We start from the raw sequence: 13668 nt of genomic DNA, 5'->3' as shown, positions 1-13668 counted from the left end.
ATAATGTACGTTAAAAAATATCATTAATATTTGCTTAATAAAAAAAAGTACTGTTTTTTAAGATAAAAATTCAAGGTTAAATTAAATTTTTGACATTAAAATTAACGAGTCACTTGTTTTGGGTATTATGTCACTTATATTAAATATCAATTTAGAAAATACTATCTCATACGCTCAAATATTGAAAAGAAGAAGAAAATAGACTTATTCACATATTTAAAATATATTTGAACCTAAATTTTTAACAAAACCTGTCGTTATATTTACTTTAATGTAAGTTCAATAAGTCTTAAATACAATAATTTAAATAGATATAATAGATACCGCGAATGAATCCAATTATAATTCATGCCAATGACGAATCCAGTTCTGGAGAGATGGATAGTGATGCTAAATAGATAAGCATTTTTGGACGTAAAAAAATGTGGGTGCAAAATTATGAATACATAGTTAACTTCACTTATATTTGATTTCGATAAGCCCAAAAATTTCATTTTCAATTTCATTTCAATGAAAATTCATTGTTCAGCGGAAATTTTTGAGCTTATCGAAACAAATATCAGCGGAGGCAAGTATAACAATATTCTATTGCAGCACGGCCACGACATTATTTTATACCTATGTAACAACAAACCACCCACCTTTTTGACAATTTTTTTAATAATTAAAAAAAAACTGTGTAAAAAATATGTTTCAATAAATCTAACCACGACTTTTGCGTGACTTGATAAATGTTTTTGTTGGTTGTAAAATAACTTTTAACTACATTTTTACTATATATATTAAGCCAGAGAAACAAAAATTATATGCACGCCAATGCCCTATAAAAAAAACGCCGCGTGCTAAACGTTTTTAGTTTTTATACTTGTCCAAGTAACTTCACCTAAACTATAAATATAATGCTTTTTTTTGTAATTAATAAGTGTACAAGGTGTCCCAATTTATGGGTCAACATTGGAGAATTCGGGAATCGTCGAACTAATACATAACTGGTGAAATATGGACAAAAGTTGGGGTTTTAAAACAAAATACAAAGCAATCTTCTATAAGTTTGAATAAAACTCCAAGGTAGCAGTCTCAATATTTAATTAAAATTTTATAGTAGGTAAATGTTAAAATTATGGTTTACATTTACCTACAACAAAACCCGTTTCGCTCTTTTACGAGCATCTTTTTGTATCACTGTCAGTTTCTTTTCTTTAATTTTCCATATTATTAATTTGTATATGGTCTAGAGATGCTCGTAATAATAGCGAAATATGTAACCGATTTTATTTATTATACAATTTTAAAGTTATTTGAGACCGGTGACTTAGAGTTTTATACAGTTTTCGTGTTATTGGTAGAGGGCGTTCGTCGCGTTAGTTTTTACTTTTTTAGAACATAATCGCACTTTTAGGTTTTCATAATATGTGAATAACTTAAATTTACAAGATTTTTAGCAATGCAATCCTAAATAAAATAAAATTAATACCTAAGATTATTTTTAAAAAAATATTACGACTTTTGTTAATTCTTATATCTGCCATATTTTAAAAAGAAGATCCTCATTACTTTTTAACATATTTACAGATTTTACAATTACCCGCAATGGAATTAATAACCGACACAATGAACATCGGTAGTCAGATGAAAATCCTCATGCCACGTTTGAACAAAACGGCCAACAATCTTACAAATAAACTTCAGAACCGATTATTTCTGAAACGGTCGAGAATCGGATTAAAACATATGAGTTAATTTATCTTATTTTGACCTTCTGAACATGTTCCCAAAATATTTCCTTTTCCTCCCGAAACACCCTGTATGTACCGGGTGGCCAACTAAGAATGGACGTCGGCGATATCTCAGGCCCTAATAGTCGTAGCGCCTTGAAAAAAAAAAATTTTGTAATAAAAGTGGCCAAAAAAAAATGCTGAAAATTATTTTGAAGTTCATTGGTCAACCGCAAGAGGACGCCACAGCTTCTTTAAATCTTAAAATTGCATTTTTGCCAAAAAACCTCCAATATTGGACACCTCAAAATATTATATTATTATTCTAGGAAGATTTCCTCACAAAAAAGTTTCTACAAAAATTTCTGTCAGTTGTCAAATAAAGTAGTGGGGGGCGTTTTTAGCTTCAATAAAGAAAACAGCTGAAAATCAGCTATGACTGGACCGATTTTTTTTAAACATATTTTTGTTTTAAGTCTATTGTTGCCTTATTTTTTTAACCAAAAGAAAAATCAATTTACTTCTCCTTAAATCCGCTAGAGGGCGATGACTTGTGACTAACCCTTTCTGACGGATTATTTCAAAAAACTCAAAAGCAACTATATATATTTTTTTACGTCATTAAAAGCGGGGAAGAAAGCCAAAGAAAGTGGTGAAAACGACACTTCGATATCACTTGTTAAACTAAACTTATTAACAAAATAGTGTCCATTCGAAAATAAAAGTGATAAAAATGGCCATAAATTACTATTTGCTTAGACAAGCTGAATAAACTCGTATTAACTAAGTATTTAAAAAAAAAAAACTCAGTAGTGTTTTAGAAAATCCGAGATATAGAATTGATCGTTATACGTTTATTTATACAGGGTGTTAACTAAATAAAGTTGGCCAAATTGGCCTATTTTGGGAAAACTGTGCATACAGTTTATAGTTGTTCTATAGGAAAGTTTTGAAAATTTGGCACCATACCATACCATAGAAAAGTTAATTAAAGATACAACAATAATATAATTTGACACTTGTAACAATTTTGATGATACCGGATGTAGATGAAAACTTGCTTATTTTAAATAGAACACTCTATAATATGTTATTTGATATTTAAATTCTACATACAATTTTAAGAAATCTTAGGTGGTATAATAAATAATATGTTATACACATAATTTATTTAGTGCCTCCCCAATTGTTCAAAATGCATTCCATCATTTTCTATGCACTGAATCATCTTTTGTTCGGTAGACAGAACTGCAGTCTCTACCTCAGCAAATAAGAGAGTCTGCATGCAATCCCTAATCCGGCCAATCATATTTTGTAGCTTCGTAGGTCTTGTTGCAAAAACAATTTCTTTAACTCAACCCCATAAATAAAAATCCAGGCACGTAAGGTCTGGTGATCTAGCCGGCCATGGAAAGGTACCGCCCCGTCCTATCCATCTACCAGGGTAGGTAGCATCTAAAAACTCCCGAACATTTCGGGCGAAATGTGCTGGACAGCCATCGTGCTGGAACATCATTCATTGGCGAATTTCAAGTGGCACATCCTCTAATAAAATTGGAAATTCTTTCCTTAAAAACTGCAAATAATTTGCACCATTTAGTGCGTTGTTAAAAAAAATGGGCCGATAATTCGATTTCCTAATATTCCTGCCCAACAATTTAAAGACCAACGGCCTTGATGCTGAACTTCTCGCATCCAGTGCGGATTCGTTGGTGACTAGCAATGAATATTGTGGAGATTCACGCCTCCATTGCTGTGAAATGTAGCCTCATCTGTCCACAATATGTTTGAAAGCACCTGAGGATCCTCTGCAATCATACCCAAAAGCCAGTGACAATGGTCTAGCCTTCGGTCAAAATCTTGTGCACTTAATTCTTGATGCAGGACTAAATGATATGGATGAAACCTGGAACAAGATGATGACTGCTGATTCAACAGAATAGACCAATCTGGTGCTTTTCGTGTAAAATTTAATTAATTTTACATTTAAAGCATCATCATCAAAAAATGAACTCTCATTGGGAAAATTAAGTCTCATCGCGTATAGTGAAAATTAATATCCAAAAGATCGCTTACCTGTACTCCTTAAGAATATTCTGAACAGTAGTTCGACTTACTCATAGGTCGTGCGCTATTGTTCTAGTACTTAAGTGAGGATTAAACTCGACGTAGGCTAAAACATTTATTATGTGTATGTCTTCGGTGCGTCCCCTGCGTTGTCTCCGAAACACGGGCAGCCGAACGTTTCCAGTCGTTCGCAAACGATGTGTGATTCGAAGAAAAAATTTTGCAGTAGGATGGCGTCTATCAGGATACTGATGCGCATACACCCTTGCAGCAACTGTGGCATTTCTCATACATTCAAAATAAGTACCTATTATGTCAAACGCCTCTTCGTTTGTGTAAAGCATTGTTAAACAAAGCAATACGAAAAACAGAGATAAAAAGTTAAGGAACAAAAAACTTGAACAAAACACAAAAAACCGAAACAAAACAGGAAAAACTGGAACAATACGAACAACTGGCACAACACGAAAAAGTGAAACAACACGGAAAACTGGAAAAACAAAGTTCACAATACGGCGAACTAACAAGAAAACTATTGGATGTTATTAGCGAGACTTAAAAACGCTTTAACAATTCCAAGAAGAGACTTTGCTTCCATGGTTACCTGCCACTTTTGTTTCCATAGCCTACTAACTCAACTTTCCTATGCACAGTTTTCCCAAAATAGGCCACCCTGTATAAATAAACGTATAACGATCAATCCTGTATGTCGGATTTTCTAAAAGAGTACTATGAGTTTGTTTGTTTAAAAAAATACTTATATAAAAGGAGTTTATTCAGTTTGTCTAAGCAAATAGGAGTTTATCGCCATTTTCGTCATTTTTATTTTCGAAGGGACACTTTTTTTATAACTTTTGTTTAAGAAATGATATCGAAGTGCCGTTTTCACCAGTTTCTTTAGTTTTCTTCCCCGCTTTTAATGATGTAAAAAAATACATATAGTTGCATTTGAGGTTTTTGAAATTAGCCGTCAGAAAGGGTTAGTCACAAGTCAACGTCCTCTAGCGGATTTTAGGAAAAGTAATTTGAATTTTTTTTTGGTTGAAAAAATAAGGCAACAATAGACTTAAAAAAAAATATGCTTAAAAAAAATCGGTGCAGTCATAGCTGATTTTCTGCTGTTTTCTTTATTCAAGCTAAAAACGCCCCCCACCACTTTATTTGACAACTGACAGAAATTTTTGTAAAAACTTTTTTGTGAGAAAATCTTCCCAGAATATTAATATAATATTTTGAGGTGTACGTTATTAAAAGTTTTTTGGCAAAAATGCAATTTTAAGATTTAAAGAAGCTGTGGCGCACTCTAGCGGTTGACAAATAAACTTCAAAATAATTTCCAGCATTTTTTTTTGGCCACTTTTATTACAAAATTTTTTTTTTCAAGGCGCTATGACTAATAGGGCCTGAGATATCGCCGACGTCCATTCTTAGTTGGCCACCCGGTACATATGTAAAACTTTATAACATAAAAAGTAGTTAATAAACCTAACAAGAAGTAAGACCAGTTGACTTGCGTCCCTGGTAATCGAGATTCGATATATCAGGGAGAAGGGAACGGTGGAGTGGGTAATTATGGCAGCCAGTGTTGCTACTTTCAGCGAAAGCTGCACGGGCCACGAAACTACTGTCGCGCTTCGAAACCGATTTTGTCACGTGGTGGACCGCACTCTTAATTACCAAATATCCTCCTCCTAAAAACTGTTTGACAGTGAATGCTCCGAAATTAAACCCGGAGATTAGGATTAACATAAATCCAGTGGCCGAAAAGAGAGATGCCAGAAAAGCAGATCTTCAAAACCAGTTGGGGGCAGCACTCTCAGGCATCGCAAAGGCTCTCACGAGCTTGCTGGACCCAAGGACCATTTCAGATGAAGACAGGCTCGTTTTGGTAGAGAGGTTGAGCGATGAGGGGCATTTATTGGCTGATGCCCAATTTGTTGAATGAACTAGCAGAAAGGCTTTGCTATTAAATATGGGGTTTAAAAAGAAAATTATAAGGAGATCCTAATGGCTTCTGAGGTGGACCAGTTTTTGTTTGGCAACAATTTAGCCGAGGTTGTCGAGAAAAATAGAACCCTATATAAAAATAGCGAAGGGCTAATGGAGACACGAGGGTTCATTATCCCTTCAGGAAGCAAGCAGAGGACCAGGTATACAGGTCCTTTAAAATCCAGGGGCCCGTCTCCCTACCAACCATCAAAGAGGGGAGACGGGCAGTGGAGGGGGAAGGTAGACAGCAGGGTACCCAGACAGAGGGTGAGCTACCGTCCGAGGCAGCAGCAACAACAACCACAGCAGATATACAACAGGCCTCGGACATACCCAAAGAAAGGGGAAAGGAAGCTATATTAGAGCTGGTGAGTAATTTTGCTGGTCGGTTAAAATATTTTAAAAACGTTTGGGAGCCTTTTTGTAAGGATAATTCCAATTAAAATTCCATTTATTGAAGAAGTGGTTCAAGTTAACACACCAAAACCTCATAATTGGTCCCCATCTGAAAGGTGTAGTATTCTTTATTCGCTACAGCATTTAGAGAAAATTGAGGCAATTTCATCATGTAAAGCTGTAAAGGGACAATTTATTTCTAATATTCTCTTAGTCCCCAAGTCGGATGGTACTCTTATTTTAAATTTAAAATGTTTAAATATGTTTGTTAATACATATCATTTTAAACTTGAGGACCGAAAGTTGGCGGCAAATTTAATGTCAAAAAATTGTTACATGGCCACTTTGGACCTTAAGGAGGCTTATTTCTTAATCCCAATTTCCTCCGAGTACAAAAAATACCTAAGATTTTATTTTGACTTAAAACTGTACGAGTTTAATTGTATGCCTTTTGGTTTAAGTGTAGCTCCATGTGTCTTCACGTTTAAATGTTTGGGTTCAATTTTGATTCTAAAAGATTAGGCTTGGGCCTACCTCTGGACAAAATTATTAGAACTTCTAATTTGATAAGTAAGTTCCAGAAAATTAAGAAATGCACAATAAGGGATTTTGCTAAATTTTGTGGGGTTCTTGTATCCGTTTGTCCTGCCATCCCATACAGTTGGCTATATAAAAAAGAATTTGAAAGGGAAAAATTTCTTGCCTTGCGAAGAAATAATGATAATTATGACGCTCATATGCTTGTTTCGCAAAAATTGTATGCAGATTTTCAGTGGTGGCAGGACAGTTTAAAATATCCATTTTGTAAATTAGCTTCTTTTAATTTTGTTTTGGAGATTTATTCAGATGCAAGCATGTCTGGATGGGGTGCGGTATGTGGAAAGGATAGAGCAAGAGGAGTTTGGAGCTCTGTAGAGAGAGATATGAGTATAAATTTTCTTAAATTATCAGCAGCTTTTATGGGCCTTAGTTGTTTTGCCTCAGAATCCCAAAATTGTGAGATTTTACTGAGGATTGATAACACCACTGCGATATCTTACATTAATCGAATGGGAGGGGTTCAATATCCTAGTTTAAACAAAATTACTCGTAGGATATGGCAGTGGTGTGAGAGTAGAAAAATTTTTATATATGCCTCATACATAAGCTTTCGGGAAAATTTTGAGGCAGATTTTGAATCTCAGAACCAAAAAGAAAATACAGAATGGGAGCTCTCCCAAGAAATATTTGATGATGTTATATCTAAATTAGGGGTACCCGAGATAGATTTGTTTGCCAGTAGGATTAATAAAAAATGCAACAAATTTATTTCCTGGTTCAGAGATCCCGATGCCTTTTTAGTTAATGCTTTTACTTTCTTGGGAGACATATTATTTTTATGCTTTTCCTCCCTTTTCATTAACTCCCAGAGTTTTAAATAAGATTAAGGCAGATAAGGCAAAGGGAATAGTAGTAGTTCCTTATTGGCCCAGCCAGGCATGGTATCCTGAATTTAAGAGTTTATTAGTTTCGGAACTACTGATTATTCCGCCAGCAAAAGAACTTCTTTTTTCGCCTTCTAGAGATTCTCATCCCCTGTGGAAGACGCTTTCCCTATCAGCAGGAGTATTGTCGAACAAGCCTTCATAATTAAGGGCATTCCTTCCGACGCTCTGACTGTGATGAGAGCTTCAATCACTGAATCAACGTGGCGCCAATACAACTCGGCTCTGAAGGTATGGTGGGAATTTTGTAGAGGGAAGCAGGTACCATTTACAACATGTTCAGTTCCCTTTCTATTGAATTTTTATACGGAAAATTTTTATCAAGGGAAAAGCTTTGGAACCTTAAATACTTTCAGAGCAGCTATAAGTATTATTTTGAATCCCAGTATTGTTAATTATGTAATAATTAAAAGATTTTTTAAGGGTATTCAGAACTTAAGACCCTCTAGACCAAAGTGAAATGGATCCCATGGTGAAACATGGGATCCAGAAATTGTCTTTTCATATTTAGCAACTCTTTACCCAAATAGTGACCTCTCCTTAAGAGATTTAACCTATAAGACAATAACATTATTAGCCCTTGATACTGCGCATAGAGTACAAACATTATCTCTGATTGATGTTCAAAATATTAAAAGAAGTGAAAATGGTTTTCAAATTAAAATTCCCGATAGGATAAAGACGTCGGGAAAAAACAAATTACAGCCTCTGTTAAGGGTTGACAGACATGATGACCCGAAAAGATGTCCGTATTTAACCTTATCAAACTACCTAGAGAAAACTGGCGTTATTAGGACATCAAATAAAAGACTGTTCCTCTGTTTTAAAAAACCTTTTGGAGCGGCATCCCCGCAGACCTTAAGTCGTTGGATAAAAGCTGTTTTAAAAATTAGCGGGGTCAATACGGATATTTTTACGGCTCATAGCACTCGACATGCTCCCAAAATATTTGTTATAAAAAATTGCTTCTAAGTAAATGAAAATGGACGCCACCGAAGCCAAGGATGGCTGCGCGCGGCGCGATATGGTGGGGAAAAACTTTTTTACAGATTTCTTTAAATATAGTGCTTTCACCAATATATCAGGTTCAAGTACTACGTTTATTGTGATTTACTTCGGGAAATACGCTTCATAAAATCAAGATCGAACTTCACTTAAGGTAAGTTCGTTTGATCTTGTAATTTTATCTCTATAGAAAATTTTTTATAGATCGCATATATATAATGTAAAGGAACATTGAAAGGCCTTTCAATGTTCTAAGGGCGAGGCGAACGGTAGTTATGAAGGAGATATGAGTTAGTGGAGATAGAGAGATAATTTTTTTTTCTTAATATTATTATTTTCTCCTGCTACTTACCATGTATTGCTGTCCATCCGCACGTTCATCACCATATATCTGTAAATATTTAAAATCCGTTTACAGGCATCAGTTTGTTCTTCCAATAGTCTCGGAATATGCGGGTTCACTTCCAATAAAAACACGTTTGCCGCATGGGTCATGAACAGTTGATACAAATTCTGCAAAAGAAAACATAATGTTCTACTGATTTTCAATATATTTCTCGGCATTTTTAACCTGTATTCCAGCTCTAACAAGCACATTTTCCTTATGTATAGCCCCCAAGTAAGAATCATTCCTTAACCTCCCAGCTCTTCCGTTATCAGCCATTTCATGGCGGGAGATTTCGTCAGGGGGTTCCAAGGCGAATAGCGGTAATTCCGTGACGTTGCCCTGAATAATGTCCTTATAAACCAGAATTATTTTCCGGATGGCCACTACATGACTAAAGTTTAAAAGGAACGCCTGACGATAAATTTCGTGGATAAAATCCACGTTTTCTCTGGTTGAGCAAAGTACATCTCGCACTATTTGGTGCGCCACCTCTTCGTCGGTAGCGGTTTTGTTGGTTTGGTTGGAAATTGCTGGAAATGGAGAGAAAATAATAATGTTAGGTAAAAAAGTCATGGATTTTGGTCATATTATTACACTTACTAGAATCAAGACTATGGTGGGCAGACTCTATATCATCTTCATTCCCAGGCATACTAACACTTCCCTGGACATTTCCATGACCTGGAGGATCGCCATGTCGTTGATTAGGCAGCTGCTGCTGCTGATGATGATGATGATCCCTTTTCCCTTGGTGAATATAATTGGTGACCCACATAATCAGAGAGACACGGCAAAACACGAATTCCGTTTCGTTTTCCATTTTTCTTAACAAGGGCAGCTCTAGAAGTGAGGCCGATGAGGCAAAAGAAGATATCTCTATTATGATTTTTACCTAAATTGGGACGATACAGGGACGTATCGTAATTAAAACTGGAGCAAATCTTTGGTAGGTAATAAATTTTGAATTGTTCAAATAAGAAACTAAAGCAACGGTGATGGTGTGAGGACTTGTCTTGCCATTCCAGTTTCACCACTGTATGCACCATGTGGTCCAGCAGAGCCTCTAGATAAAACCTATATAATAAATATGTAATTACGTTGTTTTGCTATCCAGTGGCGGTTCGCGGATAAGATTTGCAACAACAAAAAACTTCTTAAGTTGTTCTAAACTCAGAGATAGAGTTTGTCTAGCTAAGGAAAGGTACACCATCTGTTTCAAAGCTGCGCCAAGTTTTGTCCCCTAATAACGCGCGATCAGCGCGCCTTTTATTTAATTTTAATTTGAAAAAAAACATAAACACTAAAAGGCACAGAACACAAATATAAGAATTAACGCAACGGCACTGTTTATATGAAAATCGGGGCGATCGATACCGTTGCTTTGGCAGCGGCGTAATCAAATTTACTGCGCAACCGAGCCGAACAACACGTGCTGTACCTTTCCTTAGGTAGACAAAGTCTATAAGGATTACTAAGAAAAACTTGCAAGTAATTTTTTTTTTAATTTTATAGAAGAAAATAGGGAATAGGTAGAATTTTATTGCTTCTAAAGTAATATAATATATACTTATAGCAATAAAGTACAATACAAAAATATCTTTAAATAAAAACAAATTATTAAATAAAGAAATAAATAATTTTATAGAAGAAAAGAAATGTATAATCAAATAATTTCTCATGGAGCTTAAAATTAAAGTCCATGTGTTTGTTTTTATGACAGTCTTTCTTTATTTATAGACCTCCGCAAAAAAGTCGTTATTCTATTCAATGGTGAAAAGCATAGTTCACCTTCGATCGTGGTAAAATATAAATTTTCCGTTGACCTTCTAGGTCGTTAAATTTGAACGCTGTTTGGCATATAGAGCAGTTATTTTTCTAAATATCAATTAGATATTGATTATTGAACATAATCGGTCTCAAAAACTTTCACTCAGGGATTCTACAACAAACGATGCTGTCCTCACTATAGTTTTATTATTGTGTATTTGTATTAACTTTAATTTTCGGGCCATTTTTATCCATTAGGAGAAACAAATCGATTTTATTAATTGTAATTACATTTATATTTGAAAGTGCAAACAAGCTTCAGTTTACTTTAGCATTTGAGTAGTAGTGTAGGGTACTTCCTAAATATGTCTAACAACAATAAATTGCAGCGTGAATAACCCTGGGTAGTGTTTGGATAATAATTGCAGAAAATTAACTAAAAAAACCAACGAAATTGTCGCCGGTAGTGGCGTACTGAGTTATATAAAAAACGTTCTGGCTTAGGGCTTATGCAGGAAACTTATGTCGTAGCTCTCATATTAGCCGAGAATTTTCAATGTGTTCTCATTCCCATAGTTCTGCTCGAATCCCGTTATAACCTAGTGTTTTCGCGATTAAGGTGACGGAAGCAAGCCGCTAGTATAGTTAGATCAATTTTGAAAAAAATAAATTTTTGGTGAAAAAATTCGATACGGCAGGGCGTAAAGCAAGTCTATATTGCGAAGAAAAAAGAACTGCTGCTTAATCTAAATGGATTGTGGAGTTTTTCGCATGCCCGAAAATAATATTTTAAATATTTGTAACAATACCTATGTCCCACAATATACCAAAATTAATACAATACTAATCACATACAAATACTAATTAAAACGGATAATCCATTTTACGGAGTTAAATCAACATTAATTCTTAACATCCCACCTACATGATCCCATATACGATTCTAAATTTGACTAGTTTGACGGTATGCGATAAAAAAATTAAAGAAATTCAGACTTTATTTCAGAAATAGTTATTAAATGGATATTTTTTTTATATTTAATTCGGAGGTGCACATGCTCATGTGCTCCTACAGTTAGAACCGCCACTGCGTTTTTCTAATTTATTTTATTAAAGTATGAAGCAATTTTACAATTAATACCTGCTGGGATGATCCGGGAGCTTTTCCCCACTAGACGGTGGTAAAATCGGCAACATTTCCGGCGCTGAAACCGGATTCTGGGGATCGTGGAACACACTGGCGCTCCCCTGGGACGTCACCACGTCCCCTTGATTATTAAATCCAGGCACTAAGGACGCAAATAACTTATGAACGTAATCAGGAGCGTTTTCATTTAGAGCCTGGTACCACATCAGGAAATATTTGATGCCTTGTCTTCTCAGTCTCATAGAGTTGCCGGTATGTAGCAGTTTGGTCAACATGCGGCCTAAGGAGTGCAATTGCCACCTGCGGTGTATTAATTCCGGTAGGAGACATATGACTTGCTCTAATATCCATAGGGTACAGTCCAGTTCTTCCTTATGAGCTTTGTGTACTAAAATTGTAAATATGATGTATGGAGGCTAAATAAAATTTGATTTTTATTATGGAATGTGCAGCGGCAGCTCATAAAAACTGTTTCATATAAATTAAATAGTATAATTTATCATCTTATCGTTCCCTAGTTTAGTAGAACGTACTAAATAAAGAAAAATATTCTGTCACCTTTTATTTATGTCCCTCTGATTATGAAACAAAAATCATGAAATTTATAAACTGCCTGAATAGTCTAATAATAATAAATTAGTCTTCAAACCAGATACATGCTAAAATCATGCGTCATGCTCAATTTATTGAAAGCAAGGAGGCAGCAGTGCAAAATTTATTTAATGCATAGGTATTGTCCAGCAACTGTAGCTTTTAAGACTTTAAATGGCTTAATGGGCAGTTAGGTGTAATTTTTAAGTAAAATTATTATAAATTGCTTGACATAGTCAAGTACACAATGTAAAACAAGAACAACTGAAAAACTTGAGTCTTAAAAATCTAAAGTTTTTTTACTTTAGAATTCAAAGTGCTTTTTTATATCACACATGACTCTTGTTAAACATTGTATATCATTTCCTTAACATTCATTTTTTGCTGGATTAGTTGATGTTATTTGTATGATTAATGAATAATTGACAACAGTTTATTTAAATTTTGAAACCTTGCAATTGTACAAGATGCTGTCCAAGAACCTGCCAGCAACACCAGTTCTGAGAGCAAAGCATTATTCTGCTCAGACGGAGCTGTGGTGCTAAAAATAATTTTAGGTCTATTTTAATCTCAATTATATTTATTTATTTAATTTATACATGACTCTGAAACAGTAATGTTTACTGATAACAGAGCCTCAATTTTACAATAGATATAATATATGTGATATTACAATAGATATAATATATGATATAATTCTAAATATTTTTTTGTTTAATATAAATAAATATATATCAATATATCAGATATAATATTGATGATAAATCATTGCGAATAGACCTTAAAATTATCAGAAAGTTGGTCTATATTTCTTGTTTCTACTACAGTATTTGGTACACTATTGTATGTTTTAATACTACTGTATAAGGGAGATCTTTTTGATGTAACAGTCCTTGAATATTTATTTCTAAAGTCATTATTGGACCTTAGTTTGTGATTATGGTAGTTCTTTGCTTGTGATATATTTAAATTAGTTTTTTAGGTTTTCATTTTTGACAGAAAAATTAAACTTAACTTGTTCATAAGTTCTAAGTTTTTCTACAGGTCATATTTTGGATGCATTGTACCAACATCTCCTTAAGAACTAAAAGTAAACTAAAGTATACTGGATTGAAACAT

The 13668-nt window shown here is 34.4% G+C and overlaps 1 protein-coding gene across 3 annotated transcripts in view; it reads right to left on the bottom strand.

The window, feature by feature from the left end:
- Positions 1–13668, bottom strand: part of LOC126740590 (probable Rho GTPase-activating protein CG5521) — a 92695-nt gene that overhangs the window by 74797 nt on the left and 4230 nt on the right. For 2 of the 3 annotated variants that reach the window (XM_050446689.1, XM_050446695.1), the window contains 5 exons: positions 11953–12346; positions 9937–10118; positions 9645–9884; positions 9228–9574; positions 9009–9169 (listed from right to left, as the gene is read on the bottom strand). In XM_050446689.1, coding sequence (XP_050302646.1) covers positions 9009–9169; positions 9228–9574; positions 9645–9884; positions 9937–10118; positions 11953–12346 — 1324 coding nt within the window. Of the gene's footprint in view, positions 1–9008; positions 9170–9227; positions 9575–9644; positions 9885–9936; positions 10119–11952; positions 12347–13000; positions 13091–13668 lie in introns of all 3 variants that reach the window. The other variant, XM_050446680.1, reaches the window with a different exon arrangement.

Source organism: Anthonomus grandis, chromosome 1 (genome assembly GCF_022605725.1).
Source record: "Anthonomus grandis grandis chromosome 1, icAntGran1.3, whole genome shotgun sequence".
NCBI classification, from domain to species: domain Eukaryota; kingdom Metazoa; phylum Arthropoda; class Insecta; order Coleoptera; family Curculionidae; genus Anthonomus; species Anthonomus grandis.
The sequence above is the reverse complement of the archived record's forward strand: the minus strand, read 5'-3'. Positions and strand labels throughout refer to the sequence as shown.